Source organism: Lycorma delicatula, chromosome 5 (assembly GCF_047948215.1).
Source record: "Lycorma delicatula isolate Av1 chromosome 5, ASM4794821v1, whole genome shotgun sequence".
Lineage (NCBI taxonomy): Eukaryota > Metazoa > Arthropoda > Insecta > Hemiptera > Fulgoridae > Lycorma > Lycorma delicatula.
Genome location: NC_134459.1, coordinates 56,724,749 through 56,744,059, shown reverse-complemented (window position 1 = coordinate 56,744,059; position 19,311 = coordinate 56,724,749). Strand labels below are relative to the sequence as shown.

Sequence of the window (19,311 nt, the reverse complement as noted above, 5' to 3'; positions counted from 1 at the left end):
TGACATGCAGCTTCGAAGCTTTTTACAGCAGAATCTGAATGGCATGAGATGCATACAGAGCAGACTGCTAGATTCATGATCAAAGAACTCAACAGGGCCATCATTAAGTTACTTCCTGATAGGTGCGGGACCAGATCAGGCCCAGGGACAATTGTAAAGACGTTGGTGAGACAACACCCATGGATCATATTGAATGCGTTTAACCAGGTTATGGAGGTAGCACATTTCCAAGCTGCTGGAAGGAAACCATGATTGTTCTAATACCTAAACAGAGAGAGGCTCGGCCTGACCGGAAAGCCTATAAGCCTATTAGCTTGTTGAACACCATGGGAAAGCTATTTGAAAGGCTTTTGGTGGACAGATCATGAGCAGAGTTGAGACAGGTGGTGGGCTCTTACCTAAACAGTTTTCGGCTTTGTGAGGGGCAGGTCTGTGGTTGATGCTCTGAACTAGATCCTGGGTTGGGCTGGAGATAGATCTGCTGGTTCCTCCAGCAGATCCGGAGTGTGGTGGAGCGGTGGTATCGAAGGAGGATCCCGTTAATGGTCCATGGTCTCCTGGACATCAGGAATGCTTTTGGAAGCTTGCCCTAGCCAGTCATAATATATGCACTTGCTGAAAAGAACATCAGTGGCTATTTGATGTGTATAGTAAATCTTCATGAGAGGAAGGCTTATCAGCACGGAAGATGGTGATGTTGGGATAGACATGTTCGGGTGAAGGGGTTCCGTAGGATCGGTCTTTGGGCCGCTCCTGTAGAACCTCACATTTGATGGTGTCTTGAAATTACAGCATGAAGGTGACGTGGACCTAATAGCCTATGCTGACAATTTGGCTCTTTTGGTTGCTGGATATACTGAGCAGGAAGTAGAAGAAACGGTAGCGGCTGCGATTGAAAAAATTAGGAGCTGGTTGGACAAGAGAGGCTTGCACCTTGAGCCAAATAAGTCTTCAGCTGTTGCATTCACTGGGAGAAGGAGACTTAGGACCATTAAATTTCACATTGGCAACACACTTATTCCCACATCTAGTAGCGTAAAATACCTAGGCATGGACCTGGAGCATAACAGGCTGTTTAATACACATCTTAATTCAGTTACTGAACACGGTGAAGGGGAGATCGGCATGCTGAGCAGATATATGAGCAACCATATTTGGGGCTCGAGATCATCCCAAAGAATTGAAAGTAGTTACATCCATAATTTTTTATGCAGTGCTAGCATGGGCAGTGGCTTTTGATAAAAAGAAAAGTGTGAACAAAGTAGCTGCACTACAAAGAAGAGTGGCCATCAGTATAACTTCCTCTTATAAAACAGTATCGAGGAGTGCAACGGAGGTTGTTGTAGGCGTACCACCTGTTAAATTAAGGGCAAGAATGTTATGGAGGATTTTTAATGACATGCTTAGGACTGAGGCTAAAAGGTCCTTATTAGAAGAACGGCAAGCAGTGTGGGAGGCATCCTGCACAGGCAGCTGGATGAGGAAGATCAATGGGTGCTAATATGAAATTTTTAGATGAATGGGTGCTAAGGAAATTCGGTGAGGTCAGCTTCTATCTGACGCAGTTGCTTACTGGGCATGATGACTTGAAGTGCTGCTTGACGAATACATCGGATGGTTCTGAAGACGATGTACTCTGGAACCACAGTGATGCAAATGAATCTGGCTCAGATGAAACTGACGACGACGACTCGAAAACAACATAGAAAGCTAACAAGACACACTGTTTAGTCACGAAAAATTACTGTGATTAGTGATAAAATACCGTACTTATAAAGCTAAATATGTATGTAGGTAACTACATTACACTTGAGGTACTACAATACAAAATATGCTCTAAGTGCTTACGATTTAGGTATTTTACTGCATATGTGGATTATTCAATAAATTTTTGTAAGTAGCTATTATTAAACTTTTTATATCTATTTTTCAAAATAGGATGAATTTAACGAAAAATATTGATAAATACTTAATACTTATATGACTTACAGTAATTTATAATAAATAAACTATATAGTATTTTAATATTTCTATTGGATATTTCTATTTTTTCCAGAAATTATCTACTAAATTTTGCGTGCATCTTAAATGCGATAGTGTCTTAAATTCGAAGAACTTTGGTATATTATAGTAGATTTAGCATTCCAAGCTCAGTGATGTGTAGGAGGTGTTCTGCTCTACAAACAACACCTACACCTGTTCACCATACGGGGTGATTGTATATTGAACATCATTACTCTCAGAGAAAGAAAGTTTGGTATTATGTACATAATACTCAGCATATGTAATTAGGGAGCAGATGAAATAAACCTGGTAGTTCATTGAGAAAACAGTTTAATAAATTTGCTATTTTTGGTCACTAATTTCATAGAGAAAGAGTGCTCACAATTTATAATATTTTAGCATTTTTTATTAAAAATGAGGATATTAAGTTATAAACATGAAAATAACATCAGCTAACAAAAGCTACTGTCTTTTTCATTTCTGCTATATTTAAGAAGATGTAAAATATTTTTTTATTTTAACTTACCATTTTTTATGTTTTCTTAATTTCTTACTGGAAGGAGTTATATATAAAATATGTCGTCCTGTAGAGACAACACCTGAAAAAATAAATTAATATTACTCATTCTATTTTAATTTAAAAAAAATTAATTACAGTAATAATAATAACAGAATTATTTTTTTACACAAATAGGCTGTAATATTATTTCAATACATCAAATAAAATACAGTCTCAATAATCAGAATTAAACATTTACTAAAATGCTGAAAAAGCTTAGATTCAGAATTACCTTTGTTTGAAAATGAATGCCTTTGTTTGTACTCTGATCAGTAGAGCTCAATTAATGGAAATGTTTTCATCCTAGTCTGACTGAAACTGGAGAAGATTAGCTGCCAAAATGTAACTGGAATTACAGAATTCTATTAGTCAATTCTTGTGTAAAAAAATCCCAATAGTGTAGCTAAAAATTTAATTTACAGTAAAAATTTATTGATATACAATAACCAGAAATACAAATCAGAAGATTAAAAAAAAATGAAGATAAAATTCTAGAACATTTTGAGGTAAAAAGGAATGTCTTGAGATGTTATAGTTGATGGTGACAGCGTGAAATAAAGACCAGGGACAGGCAACAGTTGGGGTGATTCACATCTACAGTAGAGCTTAGTTTCCTATCCCTTTCCAATTCTCCATCCCTTAGTATCATATCCCATAACACAAAATATAATAACGTAATATCAAACGCCCACCTGTTTGTTACTCAAACCACGATCACCAAAACCACCTGCTGAGTTGGCCCAATATAGTGCTAATAAAATATTTTTACTGTAACTTGTTTCACTTCCAAATTAATATCAAGCTATTTATTTCACTTAAAAATTAACAAATAAATAGAAAAAAGAGCCAGCCTACAATTTTCCCTAAAATAATAAAGAATTATCCATAATCAAAATGTTTCTATCTTATGATAGATTTTATTTATTTTCCTATACACAAAATTACAATTGATTAAGCAGATTCACAGAAAAATATTTGAATAAGTAACATTTCCTCAGGCCAGAGAAACATGATATGTTTGACACAAAATCACAATCTTGAAGCATTGATTTAAACAGAATTTTCTCAGTATTACTGAAATATTTGATAATTAAGATATGACAGCTTTTGAAGAAACTGCTTTTATAACAGATTAGAAAAGAGAAATATATATATATATATATCTCAATATCTTTGTGTGCTATATATATTTAGTACACAAAGGTTCTTATACAGGTAATTATAATGAATTTTATTCTTATTCGTCCAATAGGAGGGAAAGACAGACCTGTCCCACCCACTTCAGTATGGTGTAAATTTTGGCACTTGGTCTTGTAAATGTTTGGTCTTGGCTTCACCACAAGTGGGTGTTAGTGTAGATGATTGCATGATCCTGAGCAAGATAGTAAATCACCCACATTAGAGGCAATCTCTGTGCAGGCTGATCATCCATTTCATTATCCTTTATTCCCCTGCTGCTCCCTTATACTACTGCCTGAGGAGGAGGCTTTACAGTTTCGCAATGGAAGCATGGCAGCAAGAATGGCACATCACGACTAAGGGAAGGTCCTTGTGTAGATTTATGCAGGATCTGGGGAGGATGGTATGCCTCTCCTTCATTTTTAAGGGCAACGGGAGTCCGAGTACTCTCCAACCATATAAATTTAAACCAATATTTGTTTTGGTTCCACCTGACAGCTGATGAGCTGTGCGCCTGCAAGGAGGTACAATCAAATGAACACATGATGTTCGATTGCCCAGCTCTTGGTGAGGGGGGGGCAGAACTCAGGCTACCCTGGCACTCAGAGGTCAAGGGGACTGGCCACAAGCAGCGAGTCAATGTGGTGAGGACCGTATTGTCAGACCATGTGGGAGTTCCTTGATGCGGCTGCTTTGTTCAACCAACATCAGTAGTTTACCTAAGGGAAAAGACTCCTTCCGCGCTGCTGTAGGAAGCTAACTGAGAGATATGGCTGGCTACCAGCCAGATTAAGGCTCCAAGCACTTTAATAGTGGACAGGTACTTGCTGGCATTCAGCTTCCTAGGCATGGCAGAAAATTGCTGTCTTTGAGAAGATAAATTAATTATTGATAGTCATATATGTTTTAGTAGTTGATGGGGTGCGTCTACCCATTTTAGTGATATATGACAAGTGGGCAGTGGGACACACAAGCAAGTGGTGTATGGTACCACGCTTATTTCGCTCATGCTTTTAGGTTAGCTCTGGGAGGTAGTTAGGAAACTGGTCCCTAAACTGTTTTGTGGCTCAGTAGACTTTTGTGGTACAGACATTCGGTCTTATGCTTTAGGGCGACCGAATGGGGTGGTGGCGGGAGAAATGCAAAGCAAACCAATCATTATCCTTTATTCCTTCTTTCTTAGATAAGTACTATTGAATCAGCCACTCCGGTTCCATCTGCAAGGCCAGGTCGGTGTCACCTGATATTCAACAGGGCATTCCCTTCCTTTTTAGAGCATAGTTGGTAGTAAACTGTTTCCTATCCGGGGGTTGGATAAAAAGACAAAATAAAGGATGGGTTTCTTATTGGGTACAGCCAGGTCTTCTGTTTTGTAAACTATCTACACATGTAATCTATGTATACGTGTGCAGATAAACATATACCAGAGAAAGAATAATAAGAGATTTTTGCAATACAATATAGGAAGTTAGGGAGGCTGAAGTTCGGGTCTTTGTAGGAAAAGTGTCCGCACTTTTCCTCATATCACTTTTCCTATTGCAGTCATATACTTCCGAGTATATGACTGCAATAGAAAGAGTAATAGAATTTTTAAAGTTTTTATTAGCCACTAAAATTTTTAATCCTTCATTCAGCCTTACATAAACAGAAATTAAAGTTTAACAATTAGAAAAAAACAATTAAAACAACCAAATATCATTGCTTTACAATAATTCTATTAGTGAGTATTTTTTAAAAGTTACTGAATTTTTCTTCAATAATTTAAACTGAAACAGTGCAATAATGGCGCCATCCTCAATCACCAACAAAAGTCAAGCCACAGCCATTTGGACGCAAACTGATGGCCATAATCTTTTGGGATCGGTTTGGCATACTGCTGGTTGATTTCATGTCACGTGGAACGACTATAAATGCAGAAGCCTACGGCAAAATTATTCGTAAGTTAAAATTATTCGCCAATCAAAATCGGCGGTGGGCAGCTGACCGACGGTGTCGTCCTGCTGCACGATAATGCATGTCCACATGTTGCGAATCCGACTCGTGATTTACTGAGAACATTTGGATTGGAAATTTACGATCACCAACCATATAGTCCGGACTTAGCTCCTTCTGATTACCATTTTTTGGGGAAATTGAAAGCATTTTTGAGTCGTAAGCGATTCGCGGGTGACGATGAATTTAAAAACGCTATTAATCAGTGGCTAAATGGACTGGCGGCAGAAGAATACGACGAGGGTATGTTGAAGCTGGTGTATCGCTACGATAAATGTCTTAATTCATGTGGCGATTATAATAAAAAATATGAGATATGTAATTTAAGAGAAATAAAAAAATATTTATAAACTTTTCAGAATAATTTTTTTTACAATGAAACGGTCTTTACTTTAGAGATAACCTCTCGTAGTAAGAAAACTGAGATGTGGTATCCCATTCTTCCTTACTGAACTAAATATACAACATCATATCAGCTTCAGAAGATACTGAAATACGGCAAATATTGCATCGGTATCAGTAACGCTTCACTTTTTTCTCCACAGGGAATGACTGAAGTTAATATTATTTCTAGAAATATCGATTATGATAAGTGCCACTTGAAACATAAAACATGTAAACATGTTTTACCGCGTCATGTTGATATAAGAAAAAATGACTGGTCAGAAAGAATGACCTTCGGAAGTATAGATTATTTCAGCCCAGCAAACGATACCTTTAACGTTTTTACAAAAAGGATTTGTTATAAACGTCATTAATTTCAGAGAACGTATGAGATTAGAGTTACTCGTAAGTCAGATGTTTACAGTATCATATCTTTAACAAATACTGGGGATAAGTAATGTAAAAACCAACTCATACTGATTTCTGTATGAAATCCTCCAAATATATCATGTATAGAAATATATTGTACTCGTAGTTCATATAGACTGAACTTTATCATAACGAAATTATATTATCACAATTACTGTAAAGAATAGATAAACTATTTTTATCATGAAAAAAAGAAAAATAATTTTCAATAAGAGTATCTTTAGTAACGTAGAAAAATATATAAAAAAAAGACATAATAAAGAAATAACTGAGGAGCACTGACCTTTTTTGACGCGTTACTCATTTATTAAAGATTCTCATCGGTCCAGCTCTACAAGGTGGTGTATAAGGATTTGTGAGGATGAAGAAGGGGTTAAGCGGGGTTTTAGAAATATCAAAAAAATGTTCTAAACACAAACTCTAGGAAGTGATTCTACTTAACGTACTGAAGAAAAAATGTCAATGAACATAGGTCCGAAAATGCATACTTTTCTGTCTGTCCGCCATTTTTTGTTTTTTAAAAAAAAATTAATTTTCAAGAACGTTTGGGGATAACGCCATAAAATTTTGTAGTTATTTTAAATTAACATTTTTTAATAGGAAAAACAAATAATGATACACGTCGTTGACAAATTTCAAAATTGCGGTCGTTTTACTTTCTTAATTTTAAATTAGAATTAGGAATTTATTAGCTTTATCAAATTGTGTTGTATTATAAAAATTATGAAGCATTTTTTTGTGAACAAAACGACACCTTTGTTGTAAAAATCCGACGACAAACAACAGAGTTATTGCAAAACGTAGGATTCAACCGATATGGCGGCCATCTTGTTTTTTTTATTATCGTGACACTTGATAACTAAATCAAATTTTCTGATTTAAATTGCTAAAAATTCAACATTATGGATGTTTAATAATAATTATTATTGTAAGAGTAAGTGAAATTTTGTTTGTTTTCTGAAAAGAATCATAACAATTGCTCAATATGACCTCCATTCATGTCGACTGTTCAAGATCGGGCTTATTTTCCACCTTTGCCTGCCGATCTTGTTGAGCTAAGACGTCAAATTAACATAGCAGCTGCAGAGGTAACGCCGACTTGCTAGCTACAATGTAAAATGAAATCGACTTCAGCTGGAATGTACGTCGCATTACAAAGGAAGCCATATCGAACCAAAATGAATGTTGGGTGACAAACTTGATATGTTTTTCTACGAAATGAGAATTAAAACGAATCTCAAAAAATGTTTATATGCTTTTAAAGTTGTGAAGTCCTTTTTGAATCACTCTACATTTAAATCTTGCGCTTTTGTTTCGCCATCAGAATTTAAAAAAATTGTAATGTGCATATCCTAATAATATTATAGAAAAATATCAGAGAGATTACAGCAATTCTCTGGATCACTTAAATTTTTTTTGTAATAGTTTTATGACGTAAACTTTTCAACAATTCTATAATTTGTATTAATTAAATAGTTTTATATTTATAGGTTACATACATTTAAAAAAATGTATGTAACCTATAAATATAAAACTATTTAAACATTTTCGTCTATATATTACATTTTTTTTTTACTTTTTGAGATAAAAAAAATACACGTACATTCATACATTCTGTATGAATGTATGTGTGTAAGTAATGGAATACTGAAAAATATGTGTAGTCTAACAAAAAATACAATTTGTAATAGCCGTCAGCAAAACAATCATATTTATTTATTTGTTTGTTTTTTATACTTGATTCATTTTCTGCAGCGTATTTCTCTCTTTTTACCTTTCTATATATATTTTTTCTATTCTATTATTATTGAAAATATTAATTAATAAGATTTTAATTTCGAAAATTAAGTTTAAAATCCATGAAAGAGGTCATTTCAAACAGCTATAATATTACGACAATAATTACATTAATAATTTAATATTACGTTGTTTTATTACTAATTAAAAAAAGATAATTACGGCTTTTTCGTTTCTCCTGTGAGCTAAAGAAAATATTACATTTAAAAAAAAAAAAAAAAAAAAACAAGAAAAAATTTTAGGATAAAAAAATATTTTGTTTGACTGTAAGTTTCGATCCAGAATTCAGAATTTTGGTACGTAGCGAAAGAAAAATTAATCCTAAAAGGATAGGTATTTTCTGTAATTAAAATTTTATTATTTTCACAACTATAAGCTAATAATATTAATACAAATTAATAAATATTTTTAAGTTTCTCAATAGTAATATTTTGAGTGGCCGACTAAGTAAGCGTTCTGTTACTGATAATTATATACTTTCTTCGACTGAAATTAAGAAAATATTTTGAACTTTTTTTATTTTTTACTTATCTATATAAATAAAAACGTAAATGTTCGTTTGTTCAAAATCTTAAATCTCAGAAAGTTCTTCACCGATTTTTTGAAATTTTGACACAACATTGCATTCGAATACGCGTGTGTTTTTATATACCTAATAGTTATATACCTATAACTAGGTCCCGGGTTCGAATCCCGGTCAGGCATGGCATTTTCACACACGCTACAAATCATTCATCTCATCCTCTGAAGTAATGCTTAACTGTGGACAAGGTTAAACAAAAAAAAAAAAAAAAAAAAAAAATAGTTATATACCTAAGATGTCACACCTGTGACAGGTAAAAACATGCTTTTTTTTTAAAAAACAGCGCTATCTGTTGGACGTAAAACCACACACGATAAACTAAATATTTTACGATTTCATTTCAGTGTTTCCGATAAGTGCGTCCACTATAAACTAAAGAATTACTGGACCGATTTAAGCACGGGGAAAAAGGGAAAAATCGGAAAAGGGAAAGAAGGAAAAATTTGAAAACGGAAAAATCGAAAAGGTAAAAGGGAAGAAGGTAAAAAGGGAAGAAAGGGAAAATGGGAAAAAATAAAAAAGGCAAAACGGGGAAAACGGAAATGGAAAGGAGAAAAAAGAAAAAGGGTAAAGAGTAAGGGAAAGGGAAATAAGGAAAACATAAATGGGGGAAGGAAAAGGAAACGGACAGGAAAAGGGAAAACGGAGAAAGTGAATATTTTTAAACGGAAATGGGGAAAAGGGGACAAAGAAAAAGGGAAAAGGGAAAGGTTAAATATTGTGAAGTTCCGTAATGTTTATTTTTTAATGTTTTAACAAACTTTCAATTGTGTTCATTTAAGCTACGTATATACATTCAAATCTAGCGAAAGCGAAGCGTTGCCGAGTCTGCTAGTTATTAATAAAAATCGAGCGATCAGTTCAGTAGAAGAGATTTAACAATTTTATTGTTATACATTTTTTGCAGGTATAGGAGCAATGAATTTATTATTTTTTTTTTTGTTGCGAAATTACGTGTACACTGTGAAAATATATAATTACAGTTTTATATGCGAACTGCTAAAAGTGCATTAAATAATTATTTTATCTTCGTGTTTAATATAAAATTAAAATAAAAGCTAAGTAGTTCAATTCATGCCCGTTATCATGTTAACCTATTACCTAAATTTCTGTTTGAACGAAATTACGTATGCACGGCAAAACATATTTTAAAACAAGTTTTAAACTGAACTTATTTTATCCAGACTAGCAGAGATTGAAATCTAAACTATATTGAAACATTTTTTTAACATTTCTTCGTTTAGGATCGTTTTATAAAAAAAAGGAAATAAATTGAATTTTAGTAAAAAGATTCAAATCACGAAATTAACATTTGAAAAATTTTCCTGGGCGTTTTTTATTTGTTTATTTCAAACGGAGAGTTTGGGTTTAATGTTGCCTTTCAGTGAAAAATTTCAAATATTGAAAACGAAAAAAGATAAAAAATCTTAAACGACTAACTTCTGATACTTTTTTAAAATTTCAAACGAGGTTTATCTGCGATCTTGCAGTAAAAGGTTTTTGGTGATTCACCTAATGGGGATGTATTTTAGTGAAAGATTTTCAGCAAGCAGGAATTAAAACGATTAAAATTTGAAAAATACTTGTACAAAACTTTATTTTTTTTTAGTTTTTATCTAAGTGTTATCTTTTGGATGACAAATATGATCTGATGACTGAGTAACTGATAAGGAACATCAAATAATTCAGCTAATACATACAAAATGTATAGTATTGCAAATGACAAATAATTTTATGTCATTTAATCAATCATCTTCCCATGTAGTTATCAGTTATATTTGTATATAAAACGGAGGAGCCGATAAAGAAGTAAAATAAAATAAAATATTTGCAGTTAATATAGTTTGCAACGCCGGGACCCTTATATTAAGGCACTGCACATAAAACTAGTTTCAAGTATTTTCATCATCCTGACTTTTTCCAGGAAACGTTTTCTTCTGACATCCATATTTTTCATATTAAAACCTATTTTTTTTCTTCAATATTTGTATCTTTAATGAGATACGTAAACTCTTATATAAAAATAAATAAAAAGCTGTCGACCAATTTGTTGGAATTATACTTCTCATTTTCTTTACTGAACAATTTTAATGATAGAAAAGAATTTATTAACTCGTAAGTAAAAACGTAATGATGTTGTCAATGATATTATTTTAAATAGCTTTAAGCTTAGCATGTAATAGCTGTAAGATTAGTATTTTTAGCTTAGTACGTTAGCGAAATGTTAGTTACGAATCGATGATACAATATAACAAAAACAGTTCCGTATTTTCAACATTAGATAAAATATAAACATTTATTCTAAAGCAGGATGTTGTCACATAACTTAATATTTAATTAATGAAAATGCCATAAAGCATTCAGAGATATCATGTTAGTAACATTCTGTTTTTACATATAATAGTAAAAATTAAAACAATATAGGTAAGGTATCAATTTTCATTACTCGTAAATTATTTCACGGTTTGATAAATTATTTGAAAAAAATCTAATGTGGACATAACATGACTTCCTTGTACGCCTATTAAATTATATATACACATTTTTTGCTGCACTTCATTTAAACTTATTTCAATTTAAAATGAGATACAATCTTCCAATTCTTTAATACAGTGGACAGTTACACAATTGCATTATGGTGGACATAACATGCATCACATTTTTTGTGGTGTCCATATCGGCATTTTATATTATTTTAAATATTAATTTTGTCTTAAGTCGCTGAAGTAGTTATGTGGTGTAAATGAGAACGTGTCGGATCCGTAATCATGGACACATCGGTTCGAATTCCACAACGTATAACTATATTTTCTTTAACTTTTTTTTTAAATTGAAATATACTGATTTATTCACAATTATTAACCTGTGTAAACATTTTTGAATTAAAATGAAAAGTACATAAAATTTTATTTCACTAATAACTTCCGATTTGTTTTTATTTTATTTTTTTATTAATATTGAATTATTATTTACTGTAAAAACGTTTTTACAATCAGAAGCTAATAATTACTAATAAATTAATATATTTAAATTAAAAAAAAAAAGTTAAAAAAAATATATGTATGTGAAGTCGGATTCGAACCGACGTGTCTTCCCCTTGTAAGATCCAAATATTTCATTAATTAAAATTTTTCATTTAGCTACAACTCTGAAACCAATGAAAATAAGTACCATTTATGATATATCGTTGAAAAGCTCTGAATGAGGGATTATTACTTCAGTTAAGAAAAAGTCCAAAATCCAAATTTTTCGCGATCACAATATTTCCCTTACTTCGTACAAGGAAGTAAAAAAGAAGATAAATAAACAAAATATGCAAATATTATAGTTGGTAGATTTTAGAGCGAGGTTGGACTGTATATTCATAGGTGATGAATGAAGACAACGCCTTGTTGTTTGTTAAACAATGATTTAATGAATTGTCGTCTTGACAGTCAATGAAATGAATAACTTGACATATAAAAATAAAAAAAATATAAAATTAAATAAAACATTAAAGCTAACGTTCATCCGAACAAAGAATGGAGTCCATCCGGACTAAGAGTATGACGTGACCGCCTTGGATCAGATTCGAAAGCTAGTAACTATGAGTAACACTGATTGTCCGTCCGGACGAAATGAAAAATGAGAAATGAAAAATGCATTGTGCGGGATTCTAACGTAGAATGCTAGTACGACTTAACTTTCCGGTTAGCGCTAGCACCCACTAGATCTGGGCACCGGACGGCTCGACGAGGAACGGAACAATAGTTTAAACGTAACATACATTAAAATATTCATGATTAAAGAGTTGAAAATATGAAATTTTCAGCAAAATAAATTTCAACAATCAATTTTAAAAACTATCGATTTTAATCAAACAGTTCGATTTTCCAAACGCATAAACTAAAATTTCGTTAGGGTTACTAAACAATGTTACGAAATAAGATCGTGGTAACGTAGATTCAAGACAAATTCGTTGTAGCTAAAGGCAGGTATTTATTTGGTAGCTCCGCCTTTGACTGCAACAATATGCTATCTGTAGTACGAGATAAGCCTGTTATGATGACGTGATACGTTGTTTTAATATAAAAAACAGTGCGTTAGATGCCAGGTTTATCACATATGATTGAAGTTGCTGTGATGTGATTGGTCCGTTTACGTGCCTATTATAATATTACAAGTTGTAGGTAAATCCGATTATATACATGTTTTTTCAATGATTAACAGATATAATAACTGATTTTATTTTCCGATTATTAGAAAGATTACTAATTTAACTACAACAAAACCAGCTCATTAATTTCAATGATTTGATTAACGTATTATTAACAAAATAAAATTGACTTTATAACAGGTAGAATGAATAAAAAAAATTTTGTATTTCTTTTATAAGATTATAAAAATGTAATATTAACACGGAAAGGTCATTCTCTTTTTAATGAAAAAAAATCAACCGAGGAAATAATTAACTTTCAAAAATTAAAAAAAAAGACTCAATTATCATATAAAAACGGTAGATTATATTTTCATGATTTTTTTTTAATCAAAGAACAATGAACCATTATGAACTCCAATCCGATGTAACAATTATTATACTTTATAACTGTAAAAATAAATAATCTGTATTCAAAAAAACGTCGTTTTGAAATATGGATAATCAACCAAAGCAAGGCAAATATAATTTTTTTTTTTTTCAGTAAACTTGCATGACAGATACAATTTATAAAATGATTAATTAACGATATGATAAATATCCCCCTCCAAAAAAAATATATTAAAAAAATTACAAATTTTATGGAAAAAAAAAACATTGTACAGAAACAGCAGAGAAGAAAACATTATTTATGAATATTTAGTCAAATCAGTAAATTCGGATTAATTCGGCTCATTCGAATTTAACCTACATAGTGACGAGATAATTATCTTAGAAAATTTTGTATCGGTCTGCTACGTCTTTTAATAATTATTGCGTTTACAGACAAACAATCGATTTTTTTACACTCTTTTTTGTGCAAACAAAGAATTTTTTTTATGTACAATGTATTCATAAATAATGTACCAAAGTAGGAAGAGAGCTTACACGATCAATTGTGGTTGTTATCTGCAAGTTAATTGGAAAACCGAAAAGAAATTGATCGTAGTTGATGGCTTCCTTATGATTCTTAGCCCTGCGGAGGATGGCTAAGAGGTCTAATGCTGCTATACATGTATAAATAGAGTAGCCATCCAGGTGACTAAAGGCCTGCCGGGGTACTTCGCCAAGATAGGCATTTTGGTATCGAGCCCCGATTAGCTTAGATATTGGTCTTAGGATGAGATGGATGTGTGGAGAACTCTGTGATGGAGCTGGAGTGTGTGAGTGTAGGTATTGACATCGTTACTGAAAGCGGATCAGAGGAGCAGAGACAGAAAGAGAGAGACAGAGAGATAGATAGATAAGATAGATAGATAGATAGAGAGAGAGAGAGAGAGAGAGAGAGAGAGAGAGAGAGAGAGAGAGAGAGAGAGGGTATGTTTTCAATAGGGGTTTATTAAATTGATGACAGACAGGGTATATTTTTATTAGGGGCTTATTAAATTGATGAATCCGTTTCTTGATTTTTAAGTAACTCAAGAGGACTTGAGTAAATTGAATTGTAGGAAAAAATTGTCGTTGCGATCAACACTTGTTTTTTTGGTATGAGGATAGTATTTTTGGTGTTTAAAGTCTCAATCAAATAATGATCTGAGTGCACAGTCTAACTGAAGTTAGTTATAAGAAGAGTTTATGTGTAAAACCATCGGTGTTAGTGGAAGGCGCGGGGATCGCGCTTCCGCGAATAGGATAATTTGATAGTTGAGAGAAGTTAGGCCATACGAACGCAATAGTAGGTTGTGTAAATACACTGAAGAAAATGTTTACTGAGGAATTTGCATCAGCAGTATTCTGACAGAGGCCAAACTAATACCTATGTTGTGTTATCAAGTATAGAGAGTCTAGAAGATAACCTCCGGTAAAGCCCATCAAGGCTAGGAACGGAGATGGTAGAGTAGCGACCGGGATCTTCACAAGGCAGGTATCTTCCCTTACAGGGGTCAGGATGGAGTAAAAACATTAAAAACTATACATAAAGTTGTTCACACAGTAAACAGATGGCCGAAATAAAAAAAAGGAAATTAAAAAACAATTTTTATAAAAGCTATTTAAAAGTCAGTGCTAAATTGATGAAAACAAACGACATAAAATAAAAAAGGCACAAAATCATTAATTTGCTGCCCTTTTCAAATAGGCGAAATTTAAAGAAGAATGAATATAATATTATTTTTATTTGTTTTTATTTTTACAGTATTTTTAAAACAAAAAAGTAACACGAATGAAATGTCGTTCAGAAGAAATGTAAAAATTGTAAAACGGTATTGTTACACAATAAGAATACAATGAGTACCTATTACTGAGAGTAATAAGACTTTTTGAAATTCGGGAACATGTCTTTTTTTCCCCTGAAATGTTCAAACTAATTTTCTTGAAGTTTTGCGTGAAATATAGCGAATATCAAAATAATTTATGGTAATATATATAATTACTGTACAAAAATTCGTTGTTCTGTAATGACGACAAAAAATCTTAAAATCTCTAGTGACAGTAATTTTTTTATTTAAAAATGTACTACAGATGTATTCGGGGAAAACCTACGAAACTTCCTGAATAAATTTTAAAAAAATTATCGAAATATTTTTCTATTTCTAAATTGGAGTAGGTTCCGAAACCCTACTGATGTAAGTAAAAATACAATTTTAAAAGGGATAAAAAAACGGAATAAAGGAGTAATTCTTGCAAAACTACTGACAAAATAATCCCAACAGATTTTTATAGAAAAGTAAACAGTCCACTTCAAACTCAAACTTCAAAACAGAAAGAAGCTGAATAATAGCTTTACTAAAGCCGACTCATATGAATACTATAACGGCTGAAATATTGGAAGGCAATATAATTGAACCGAAAAAAATGGAATTTACTCGCTATAAAACCATTTTATTTGATCTAGATGAAACTGTAATATTGTTAGCGAACCAAGCGAAGGTATTACTTTTGAATTAATTATCCACATGCAAAGGCATTGAAGATAAGCGGTTCAACAATAATAGTGTAACTTTAATTTATGATTATACGAGTATTTATAAAAAAATTACGTCTTGATTGCTACATTAGAAGAAACATTACTGGTTCTTTTCAACCAGGAATATGGAGAAATTGTACGTTTTTTCTTTCCAGTTAAAGAATTTAAGTTAAATGTAAGGATAAAAAAATGTTCTATACTATATTTTTATCAAATTAAAATAATTACTTTAAAAATGCAAAAATAATTTAAAAACCTGAGATTGAAAAACACTTTTCGGAAATCTTTATATTCAACTAAACTCCTGTAATTCAAAATTTACTTTATTTGAATTTTGTTGGATTTTTAAAACTGAATTAGCCAGGATTCTCATTATTTACTTAAATTATATTAAATTAATATCCAGTCGGGATTTCGCCCCCTAGACCCAGGTAAACCCCGGAGCCTATTCCAGAGTCGCAGAGCTCGTTTCGCTAGCCATTACCGTCTTGCCAATCGGCCCCGTCCCCTGGAGCCACGCAGAGCTCGCTTCGCTTGCCGTTCCCCTCTAGCTAGATGGGTCGCTTCCAGGACACCCGAAATGATTGTTACCCTCACGGTTGTGAAAATAATACTGATAAATAACATTTAAAAGTATTAAGGCTTTATAGAAACCTGAAACCTGAAAAAGAAACTAAATTACAAAAGACAGAATGGTAATATTAATTATGGTAACTAAAGTACATACATACATATATACCTTTGACGACAAAAATTCATAACTTACATCTGTTGTCACGGTGACAGAAATATAAAAAAGTATAAAAATAATAATAAAGTAAAAGGATTTACTTTAATGAATATCCTTAATTCACAACTTCACCCCCAAGAGGGCTAGGGTCTCGGCACTAGTCCCCTATAGTAGTCGAAGATCTACGGCTTAAAACCTTCCCTAGTGTAATACAAATGTGTCCTGCAAATTTGAAAGCAATCGGTCAGTTGGTTCTCGGATGATGCGAAAACAGACAAACTTTCGGCTTTATATATAAAATTTCATAAATAATTAAACTATTAATACAATTAATATGTAGTTTAAGCAAAAGAAAAATCGATTGGAATGTGTCAGTTTACACTATTTCATGCTCCAAAAACTAAAAAAAAAAGAAACATGGATTAGGTTTTATAAATCTTTTTAATTCCACGAAGAATTGTTTTTACGCTAGTTTAAAAAAAATAAGATTTTTTATATTTAAGTTATGTATGTAACTCGTGAAATTATTCAAGAGTATTTATTTCTTTGCAGGAAAAACAGATTCTAAATTATTCTTTTTTATATGAAAATAAATAAAATAATTCTTTTTAAGTAATAAGAAGATTAAACATGGTTTTAATCTTTGTTTACATTTTCCTCATTTACAAAAAAAAAATTATTGCACAACGAAACACATTTATACCAAAAATTCATTCTCTTTTTACTATCAGATTGCGTCTCAACTAAGAGAGAGTTATCTTTTTCAATTTATCGACGAACTTTTAAAGAAAATTCATCGAATTTAATCAAATAAACGTAAAATTGTCTGCTTTGATTTTCAGAATGCTATGAATATAAATATTTTTTTTTGTATGTGAATACAAGTGCCAATAATATCGTTTTTTCTAAAATATTATGAATTTAAAATTTTATCCATCTTTTTCCCAATTTTATCAACTACTGTCAAAGATAATACTTAACATTAACGTTTGAGTTTTCTTTAGTGCAAATCGGTCCATTCATTTTCGATATTGGATCCTACAAAACTTTCTTCGTTTTTATTCTATTTCAATCATACGACAAACAGTTTTCAGTAGAATTCAGTAATTATTTTGTTTTAGTTTTAAAAATAAGTAAAGATAATTTTTCGAAAACGAAAAAGTGGAAGCGAGATGAAAATTATATTTTTTTCTTAGTGGTTAAATACTTTTTCTTTTGCAGTCTGAATTATTTATTTATTTATATTGTTAACTTTTCAACTTCTTACTTTTATATAAAGAGTTTATTTTTATCTAAAAATTAATTTCTCAATAAAATAAAATGCATTAACTTTTAAAAATAAATTATATTTTTAAATCATTATGGATCATTATTATTATTATTTATTTATCTGTTACTTATTTGCAATAATTTACACATTTATACGACGTTATTTCAATAAATTTTGAGATTATTATTTTACAAAACGATTAAATTAAAAAAAAAAAATTGTATAATAATACTGCAAAAGTATTATATTAAAAATGAAATTTTAAGAAGTATTTTTTGTTTTATTATTGTATTAAGTTTATTATTGCAGCAGTATTATTATACAATTTAAACAAAATTTAATCGTTTTGTAAAATAATAATCACAAAATTTATTGAAATAACATCGTATAAATGTGAAAATTATTCCAAATAAGTAACATATAAATAAATAATAATAGAGTTAACATATCTTACTAACGTACCTCTAGTGATTAATTTCTAACATTGAGACAAAAATCTGATGACGAAACGGATAGATTAAGTCATTGAAAAAAAGTTGTAGTTTTAATATTCGTCAATTTTATCAGATTCTACTAAAAAAATCTACTATTAAATCTACTGTTAAACAATAAAAATTGTAAATTGAAGGCAAATCCTTGGTTCTATTAAAAACTCAATAATATTAAGCACGTATAAAATTATTTAGGAAAAAAATATTATTCACTCAATTATACCTTACACAACAAAAGATAAAGTCTGATTATAGGACCGATTGGTTCATTGAAAATGAATAAAAGATTTATTCACAGTTACTTATATCTAACTTTAATAGAATGTCATACAAATTATCTCCGAAACTTTAAAGAATCTTCCGCTGTGGTAAAAAAAAATATAAAAAATACACGTAAACATATTTATATATAGATTTATTTATAATTATTAATCCGTGATTATAAAAAAAAATTGAAAAAATAAAATTGTAAAAAAAAATGAAAAAAGTCAGAATTTATCGTCAAATAAAATTTTATGTACTTTTAAAAATGTGTATATATACGCGTAATTTAATAGACATTATTAAATTTGGTGAAACACCTGATTATTTAATATTAATTGAAAATTATAATTTAGAATCGTATTATTTTTGGATTTTCTAGTTTAATTTTATTTAATTATTCCGGAATTTCTGTTTAATTTTATCTACATTAAAGTTAACTACAGAGTGATTGAAAAGTAGACCCTAACAAGAACAACATATGCACTGAGGCATACATGCTCCATCTTTAATAAATTGCAAAAAGTTCTTATCTTTTAGTTCAATACTCCTC

General features: G+C 31.1%; 1 protein-coding gene across 8 annotated transcripts in view; it reads right to left on the bottom strand.

Annotated features, from left to right (window-relative positions):
- Positions 1–19,311, bottom strand: part of LOC142324971 (COMM domain-containing protein 4) — a 454,946-nt gene that overhangs the window by 32,165 nt on the left and 403,470 nt on the right. For 6 of the 8 annotated variants that reach the window (XM_075366153.1, XM_075366152.1, XM_075366151.1 and 3 more), the window contains one exon: positions 2,531–2,603. In XM_075366153.1, coding sequence (XP_075222268.1) covers positions 2,531–2,533 — 3 coding nt within the window. In that variant the 5' untranslated portion in view covers positions 2,534–2,603. Of the gene's footprint in view, positions 1–2,530; positions 2,604–2,795; positions 2,910–19,311 lie in introns of all 8 variants that reach the window. The other 2 variants (XM_075366155.1, XM_075366154.1) reach the window with 1 other exon arrangement.